This window comes from Nicotiana tomentosiformis, chromosome 1 (genome assembly GCF_000390325.3).
Source record: "Nicotiana tomentosiformis chromosome 1, ASM39032v3, whole genome shotgun sequence".
In the NCBI taxonomy this organism is placed as follows: Eukaryota; Viridiplantae; Streptophyta; class Magnoliopsida; order Solanales; family Solanaceae; genus Nicotiana; species Nicotiana tomentosiformis.
In genome coordinates, this window is record NC_090812.1 from 73086663 (window position 1) to 73096335 (window position 9673).

The window sequence follows — 9673 nt, forward strand, 5'->3', positions numbered from 1 at the left end:
TCATTGTTAACATGTAGGGTTTTGGTTGAGAGTTCGACATTTTTATCCTAAAATCAGAGACACTTCAAAGAACAAGTGTAAAATAGTGCGTGTTATGAAAATTTGTATAAAATAACCACTATTATCCTTAGTCCCACGGTAGGCACCAAACTGTTTACTCTCAAAATCGGATAACAATTGAATTTGTAAGTGATTTTAAGGATACGTGGATTAAATTGACACAAAGCGACATGTTAAATTGTAATTGGAAATAAAGTATGATAAAGTATATTCAAACCACACGAATGGAACAGTAACAACCTTGGGGGGAGAGCCACCCTATAGCAGAATGCACTTCGATCAGTGTCAAGACACAGTTGAAATAGAACTTAAAGAGAATAACAGTATATTGCTTCTGAGTGGATGTTACAATATGTTTTACAAATAATCAGACCCCCTTTATATAGTAGGGGAGTCTTACTTTAGGTACAATTCTATAAAAGGTAAAAAATTCCATGATTTGCTAATTAGCCGGTTTCTCATTGATGCGTGCCGAGATTCTTGCCGTGATACCTGGCCGGTTATGAAAATTTTGGCCTTCCGTTATTCGGTATAGCAATGTTTCCTCGAGCTCATTCAGGCTCAGGGTCGATTCCGAAATCATAGACTCGATGTTCTCGAGGACGGACATTCTGACCTCATATCCTGGTTTGATAGAACCCGGGGTCGATCTTCAACCCATTACGTTTCAATCCCAATCCGTCATATAATAGACGAGCGCGATTTTGATCGTATACATATACACTGGCATTGTAACACTCATGACGTATTTTAGCATGTTGTAGGAGATAACCAACCTTATATTCTAAGTTATTAATATCACTTATTAAAGATAGTTACCTGTGATATCTTTTAGGTGAATTATAATGTTCATTTACATTATTAGTGTCTAGAAGTTAAACTATTTAACATTTACCTATGTGCATAAGACATATCTGTTGCATTCAGTTTTGCATACTTGATTGCCCGTAAATCAGCGGAGGATAACCTAGTATATCTTTCCCCTCCCCTCCCCTCCCCTCCCCTCCACACACACTCTTCAGAATCAAAATGAGAGTTTTTCCTTTCTTAGCTTTCCCCTGAATTTTCAAAAGAGGGAGGAACTTTCTGATGTAGTTATGTTTGTACTAATCTTCATGATAACGATTGTGAAGAATGGAATCATTCATTTGATAGTGAAATAGAACTTGATTTATGATCTTGTTATTGAGGGAGAGGTTAACAGAGGTGTTGACATATTTTGATGTTATTTCAGGCCAAGTGAAATCCGTGTGTAGTAGGCTCTCACGATCTTTATGAGCATCCCCATATCAACATTCTCGCCTACACGCCTGCCACAAAAGATGGGCGATTTGGATTCAACCTGCTTGTGGGTGGGTTCTTCAGCGCAAAAAGATGTAATGAGGCAATTCCTCTTGATGCATGGGTTCCAGCCGATGATGTTGTTCCGGTTTGCAAAGCAATACTAGAAGCTTTTAGAGATCTTGGTTTCAGAGGGAACAGACAGAAATGTAGAATGATGTGGTTAATCGATGAACTGGTGAGTGATACATTGGTGCATTCACAATTTTCTTGCTTATTATTCTTATGATTTAACAAATAGACTCAACTAGGTCTTCTCACTGTCATTGTATAACTATTTGACTAAATATCAAGGGCCTAGTTTCCAGCTAAAATACATTTTCTGATTTGCTAGTAATTTATAGCAAGTCCTACTTCATGTAATGGTGGAGACTGACAGATATATTCTTCTCTATGTAAATATCTGCTATCAAAGTTATAATTAGCTGGTCTAACTTGTAACGATTTCAACTAATGCAGGGTGTAGAAGGATTCAGGGCAGAGGTCGAGAAGAGAATGCCACAACAACAGCTTGAGAGAGCATCTCCAGAAGACTTGGTTCGGAAAGAACGGGAAAGGAGAGATTATCTTGGTGTACATCCACAGAAACAAGAAGGCTACAGCTTTATTGGTCTTCACATTCCAGTGGGCCGTGTTCAAGCAGACGATATGGATGAGCTAGCTCGTTTAGCTGATGAGTATGGTTCAGGAGAGATCCTGTTTACTATGGAACAAAACATTATTATTCCCAACATTGAGAACTCAAAGATTGAGGCACTGCTCAAAGAGCCTGTTCTGAGCACATTTACACCTGATCCACCTAGAGTTGTCAATATGGGCGGCGCCGGGCTAGCCTAGCCCAGCCCACGTGGGCTTTAGCAATTGACAGGCTGAGCTGGGCTAGTCCACCATTTTAATGGGTCTTATAATGGTCAGACCACCCCAGTCCTATGTGGGTTGCGGGCTCCTACGGGCCGACCCATCCTTTTTTAAAATATATTTTTTATTTTTTATTTAAGTTCTAACCTAAAAACGATAAATATTTAAAAGTTAAAAAAATCTTATTGAAAAAATTTTACAAAACTTAATAACTTTTTATACTGTTCCAATATATCACAATAAATACTAAAAAAAATAAAAGACAAGACTTTATTTCATTCACTAAAAGTCAAAACTCAAAATAAATTATTCAAGAACGTCCATGACGCTTATGGGATATCCAACATATCATCTTCATCAAACACATTTGAATCCGCTTGTGAGAAGGTTGTCTTAATATCTTCACTTTCATCTACATCTACAATACGTATACAATATTAATTAGTTAAATATTAAAAATAATTAAATTCTTAAAACTAATTAACGTTTTAAGACTTTGATCTTTTAATATGATGAGCTTAATAAACTTTAAGGTTGGGATACTCTTCTTCTTATTTTTTGTGTCATATATTTTTTATATTTTATATATTTTAAATACGCATTTTTATTAGGCCCACGGGCCGGCCCAGTCCAGCCTCAGTCAAGCCTCACGGGCCACGGCTTACTCGGGTCGGGCTTAAAAGCCTCGTTTTTAAATGGGCTTCAAAAATTTTAGCATAACCCTGCTAAATCACGGGTTGGGCTGGCCCAACGGGCCAAGCCCATATTGACGTCTCTAGATCCACCTATTCTCATGAAAGGTTTAGTGGCTTGTACTGGTAACCAGTTTTGTCACGACCCGAAATTCCCACCTTCGGACTGTGATGGCGCCTAACATTTCACTTGCTAGGCAAGCCAATATTAGAATAATATCATCTATTTTTAAAATAATTTTTAAATTTATTAGTAACCAAAGAACAAATGCGGAAGTAAAGTCTGAAATGTAGTGAATAATCCATAAAAATAACGGTGTCTAAATACCATCCCAGAATTTAGTGTCACAGGTGCACGAGCTTCTAGAATAATACAAATAAAGGTCTGAATAAAATAAAGCTGTCTGGAAATAAACACACAGCTAAAGTAAAATAGACGGGGACTTCAGAACTGCGGACGCCATGCAGTTATACCTCAAGTCTCCTCCGATTAGCTGAAATCCGAGCAAGTCTATGGCACGTCGTTGGGACCAACTCCGAAATCTGCACAAGAGTGCAGAGTATAGTATCAGTACAACCGACCCCATGTACTGGTAAGTGATGAGCCTAACCTCGACGAAGTAGTGACGAGGCTAATGCGGGTCACTTACATTACATATACGCAATATTAATAACAACAACAATAATAAAAATAAATCAGGTAACTCATTTTAATAATTGAAGAAAACTCAGCAGTCATAACCAATTATCATTTTCATTAATTCTGTTAGAGCATGCAACCCGCTCTCACAATATATTCACATTCAATTCTGTTGCAGCGTGCAACCTGCTCTCACAATATATTCACATTCAGTTCTGTTACGGCGTGCAACCCGCTCCTCCAATATATTCATTTTAATCAAGTCCTGTTGCGGCGTACAACCCGATCCCCCAATATATATATATATGTATGTCGACTTTTAAATAAATTTATTGCGGCGTACAACCCGATCCTCCAATATGGACTTTTAATAAGTCGGTTGCGGCGTGCAACCCGATCCTCCAATATGGACTTTTCATAAGTCTGTTACGGCGTGCAACCCGATCCTCCAATATGGACTTTTCACAAGTCTGTTGCGGCGTGCAACCCGATCCTCCAATATGGACTTTTCATAAGTCTGTTGCGGCGTGCAACCCGATCCTCCAATATATTCATTATAATTAATTCTGTTGCGGCGTGCAACCCGCTCCTCCAACATATTCATTTACCAATTCTTATAGAAGAAATTTTTCCAATAAATGCAACAATTAATATAAAATTATAAGACAACAAGCATACAATAATTATAATTTAATTATGAAACAAACAAAGGCAAATAGCAAATTATTATGGAAATCAGAGAGAAAATATGCAGTTTAATATTTAATATGCTAAATATCAAATAACAATTAAGACACCTAATTCAAATAGCATGTAACAATTAATGCAGGAATTCAAGAATTAATATTTGACAAAGAATAGGAGATAAATAATTATTATAATAATTAATTCATGATTTAAAATAATTTATGATTTTTCAAGTAAGCAGGCAAACAATTAATTTGAGGACGTATAGACACTTTTCACCTCGCCTATACATCGTTCACATGCATTTCACATAACAAATAATTTAAGGATTCTATCCCCTCAAGTCAAGGTTAACTATGACACTTACCTCGCTTTGCAAAATCCAATCAATTATTCAACCACAGCTTTTCCTTTTAAATTTATCTCTGAAAGGTTCAAATCTATTCACAAACAATTCGATATAATCAATACTAATCATAGGAATTAATTTCATATGAATTTATAAATTTTTCGGATAAAAATCCGAAATACATTAAAATATTCGGCAGTGGGACCCACATCTCAAATCCTGGAAAAACTTACGAAATCCGAACACCCATTCCGAGACGAGTCCAACCATATAAAAATTATCCAATTCCGATGTCAAATTGACCTTCAAATCTTAAATTTTCGTTTTTGGAAGATTTTATAAAAATCTGATTTTTCTTCCATAAATTCACGAATTCATGATATAAATGAGTATGAAATCATGAAATATAATCAATATAAGATAAGGAATACTTACTCCAATGTTTTTCCGTAAAAATCGCCCAAATATCGCCTTACCCGAGCTCAAAAAAGAAAAAGGGTTGAAAATGGGACGAATCCCATTTTTCAGAACTTAAGTTCTGTTTCTGGGACCTTTACCCTTCGCGAACGCGATCAGTGCCTCGTGTTCGCGAAGCACAAATTTGTGTTGTCCCATTTTACACTTCGCGAATGCGAGGGCTACTTCGCGAACGCGAAGCTTGCCTAGCTTGGCCTTCGCGAACGCGGTCACTCTGTCGCGAACGCGAAGCACAAAATGTGCCAGCCCCAATTTGTTTTTCGCGAACGCGAAGAAGAACACACCAGAAGCCTGAAGTCTACAGAAAATCAGATTTTCTAAGTCCGAAAATGATCCGTTAACCACCCGAAACCAACCTGAGCCCTCGGGGCTCCAAACCAAACATGCACCCAAATCCTAAAACATCATACGAACTTACTCGTACGATCAAATCGCCAAAATAACACCAAGAACTATGAATCGGACACCAAATCAAAAGAAATTTTCAAGAAAACTTTAAAACTTATATTTTTACAACCGGACGTCCGAATCACATAATCAACTCTGATTCTCACTAAATTCAGCAGACAACTCATAAATATTATAGTGGACCTACACCGGGCCCCGGAACCAAAATACGGACCCGAGGTCAATAAATTCAATTTCAGTAATTTCTTAAAAATCATTAAGCTTTTAAACTTTTAATTTTTTATCAAAATTTCATATCTCGGGCTAGGGACCTCGGAATTCGATTCCGGGCATACGCCCAAATTTCAAATCACGATACGGACCTACCGAAATTGTCAAAATACTGATCCGGGTCTGTTTGCTTAAAATTTTGATCAAAGTCAACTCAGTTGAGTTTTAAAGCTCTATTTCATATTTTAATCCATTTTTCACATAAAAACTTTTCGGAAAATTGTACGGACTGTGCACGCGAGTCGAGAAATGATACATGGTGCTTTTCGAGGTCTTAGAACACAGAATTACTTATTAAATTTAAAGATAACATTTTGGGTCATCACAAGTTTTATGGACAAGCCACAATCGAAACTAAAGCTCGTTTCCTGAAGATAACTGAAGAGGTTCAACGGCAAGTTTCTTTGACACGGCCAGTGAGGAAGGCGCCGATGTTTTCTTAGGAGGCAGAATAGGGAGTGATTCAGATTTAGGAGAAGTATATAAGAAGGCTATTCCATGTGATGAATTGGTACCACTTGTTGTGGACTTACTAGTTAACAACTTTGGTGCAGTTCCACGAGAAAGAGAAGAAACAGAAGATTAATAAAATTCAGAATAGTTGGTGATTTTGCTGTGTTCATAACATGTAATGTATGATAAATCAATGCAAACATTTCTACCTACGTGAGAGATATTACATGCTACATATATTCTTTTGAAGAAAATTGCATTCGTACTCCTCAATTATTAGGTTTCACATTGAAATTTGACTTTAGGCTACGTATGTGTTTGAGCCGCCCCTGCTAAGCATGATGTACTTCTTTTAGTTTTCGTCATGTCCAACAATGATTGTATCCTTATATTAGAGTTAATCGGTCAGTCCATATGACTTCACGACAGTGGAATTCAATGAATTTTCACAAATATGCATTGTAGCGACATTATTTTCAAGTGTGCTCAAGGGCGGATGTAATAAGGCCCGAGGGGATGATACGCCACTCACAAGATTCGGTCAAAACTTTGTATGTATATATATATATATATATATATATATATATATTAAGAAATCGTATATATATTTAAAGCGCCACCCCCAATAACAGTTTATACAAAGGTGTCAATGCCGGCAAAGTGTAGGAGATTCTACCTTGGTTGTGAAGGATTGAACCCAACTTGCAAAATTTATTGAACATTTTCGCTTGCTACATGACGTTAAGCTTTCTATCATTCTATGTGTTCCGTTCTCATTTTTATGTGATTATTGTTAACTATCTTACTTTATTTGTTAACTTTTGACTTTCTTTTTGTGTCTCTTATTAGTTAAGTATTTGTTTTTTTTCTTACAAAGTTAAAATAATATTTTTTTTTGCAAATCTTCGCTCTATCATAAATATGGTACTATATTTTTTTCATTTAAGCGATTTATACTATATTTCAAAAAATAAGTAATCCGAACCGAAGTCCAAAGTTGCTCAAACCAACAAAATAGTTACTCCATCTCAATGTATAAATAGCGACACATGGATGTTTAAAGCTACGTGGCATCCGGAAACTTCAAATCCTGAATTCGCCTCTAAGTATACTATCGACTGGGACTAGTTTTATAAAATTTTCGGTAAAAGAACAATGTTTCTTATAGTAAATAATTAACTACCAAATTAGTTTTTGTCAAAGAATATTGTACTAGAGCTAAATATGCTGTTCCTTCAGAAATCAAGTAGAGTTTTCGAGGAAAATATAATCTAGGCTTTTCATTTAACTACATATACTTGTATAAGGTTTGGAACTCAAGTTTTTCTTTAACTTATGATTAAATCTGAATTACACAATTCCTACAGGTACCATGTCTAGCGTTTCTTAGCAATGATATTGAAGTCACCTATGTAACAAATCAAATTATTATTTATTGAGTAAAAAAAGATACTTAACAAATAGAGTATTAAATAACATTGAACAATGAAATTTTTTAAAGTAACAAAATACAAATAAAAATGAATTGCTCTGATTTAGTAATTTTACTAATCTCAATCGTAACCCAAAACCCACCTACTAAATTGAGAATAAAAGAGAGATGACTCAAATAGTTAATGCAGTTAAAATATGCTAAAATAAAAATTGTTTTGGAAAGTCAAAAATATTATATAGAAATATCATAATTTTCTTGTTTGTTCAAGTTTCTTTCTCTCACAAAAATATATATTTATAAAGACCCAAAGTTTTGCTCTCAAACTTAGTTTGTCAAAAAGGAAAACTGAATTCCTTTTTCTTAAAAAGTTATGGAAATAGTAATTTGGGGATCGTGCACCTTGGTTTATGAAACTTGGGATAAAAGAAAGAAAAGGGAAAATAGTCTTCGTCGATAATTCAATAAATTCCTAAATGAAAACTAAAAACTCGAATTCTAATTAACTTAGGAAACACCAATAACTTTGCTTAAACACCAAGCTCACAACCTCTATAAATACAGTATGTACCATAAACTAGAGTTCACGCCTTCAAACCTAATTACACTAGTTACTACGTAGCTTAATTCTCTCATTAGTTTCTCTTTGATTGTATGGCGGCCTCCGTTTGCATCAGCCATCATTTGGTTGTCTTGGTATTACTATTTTCTTGTCTGGTTGTTGTTTCGTCTTTCTCTCTGGCGAGAGAAGCTGTTGGTCCCTTTAATTCCATATACAGTTTCGGAGATTCTTCTTCATCAGCAGCTGATCATATTGCTGCAACACTCAGTTTGCCTTCTCCACAACCATACACCCAACGAGGCACCGAGTTCTTCGAGTCGGGCCTCAGTTTTGCGACGCCCGGAACGACCATCATGAAGCCCTTTTTCTTCCTCAAGAATGGCATCCCACCGCCTCCTCAGTCACATGAACTTTCTCAGATTTCTACCTTTATGAGGTTCTTCTATGAAGATTGCTTCTCTTTTCATGACTGCGGCAGAAACAATAAGGTTATTCCGAAGGCGCTCATCTTTATGGATCAACCCGGCATCAACGACTACAAGCATGCCTTCTTACATGGAAAATCTAGTTCAGAGGCGTCCCATCTCGTGCCTGTTGTGGTGGAGACAATTAAGAATTCAATAGAAAGACTTATCAATGAAGCTGGAGCCAAAACTCTCGTGGTTTCTGGAATTCTACCCATGGGCTGCTTTCCTGGTTTTAGGACTCTGTTTCCCGAGGGCGATTCAATTGGAAAAAACAGATGCCACAGGGGACTTAATATGTTTTCAAAGCTTCACAATGATCACCTATGGCAAGCAATTCTGGAGCTGCGTTTGAAATATCCTGATGTTCGCATCATATATGCAGATTACTACAAAGCATTCATGGCTGTTCTTAAAAACCACGCGTTTCTGGGATTCAAGACGAATAATTTGATGAAGGCATGTTGTGGCAGTGGCAACGCTCCATTCAAATTTGATGTGCAGAAGAAGTGCGGAGAGGAAGGGGTAGCTGTATGTTCTGATAGGGCTTCGTATTTACATTGGGATGGATTTCGATTGACACCCGAGGCTTTGGAGAACCTGATGGATACGCTGTTCAGCAAGAAAGGATTCGTATTCCCAGAATTGAAGGTTGGAGAAGAAACAGCAGCAGCAGTAACAAGGCGTCATTCCAGGATTCATGCACGAGTTGGAGACATATCTTATGTTATTAGGCATTTACTCTTCGTCTAAGCCAATTTTCTGCATAATTCTTCTCACTAAGTAGCATGGTTATTTCCCCCCCCAATGCGTTTGATTCAAAGAGTAGTCCCTCATTGCTTTGTATGTACAGGGAATGCCCCTCTTAGCTTCTGTAACAATTAACAATTCTTTTGATTCATTATCAAATAAAAGTATCCTGATTTAATTCAAATATTTTTCTAGAGATGATTCGATGCTTATTATTTATTATCTGTTTA

At 36.5% G+C, this 9673-nt stretch overlaps 2 protein-coding genes across 2 annotated transcripts; both read left to right on the forward strand.

Moving 5' to 3' along the window:
- Positions 1-1304: 1304 nt before the first annotated feature.
- Positions 1305-2238, forward strand: LOC104115975 (ferredoxin--nitrite reductase, chloroplastic-like). Its single transcript, XM_070196556.1, has 2 exons — positions 1305-1579; positions 1861-2238. The coding sequence occupies exons 1-2, from the start codon at positions 1556-1558 to the stop codon at positions 2236-2238; spliced, it is 402 nt and encodes a 133-aa protein (XP_070052657.1). The 5' UTR covers positions 1305-1555.
- A 6083-nt stretch (positions 2239-8321) lies between these two features.
- Positions 8322-9446, forward strand: LOC104115974 (GDSL esterase/lipase At5g03980-like). Its single transcript, XM_009626721.2, has one exon. It carries the CDS (start codon positions 8322-8324, stop codon positions 9444-9446), a length of 1125 nt encoding a protein of 374 aa, XP_009625016.2.
- The last annotated feature ends 227 nt before the right edge of the window (positions 9447-9673 follow it).

Coding starts and splice junctions, on each gene's coding strand:
- LOC104115975 (XM_070196556.1), top strand. CDS start 1,556: ATGATGTGGTTAATCGATGAACTG. Junction 1,580..1,860: donor TGTGGTTAATCGATGAACTG/GTGAGTGATACA, acceptor CAACTAATGCAG/GGTGTAGAAGGATTCAGGGC.
- LOC104115974 (XM_009626721.2), top strand. CDS start 8,322: ATGGCGGCCTCCGTTTGCATCAGCCATCATTTGGTTGTCTTGGTATTA.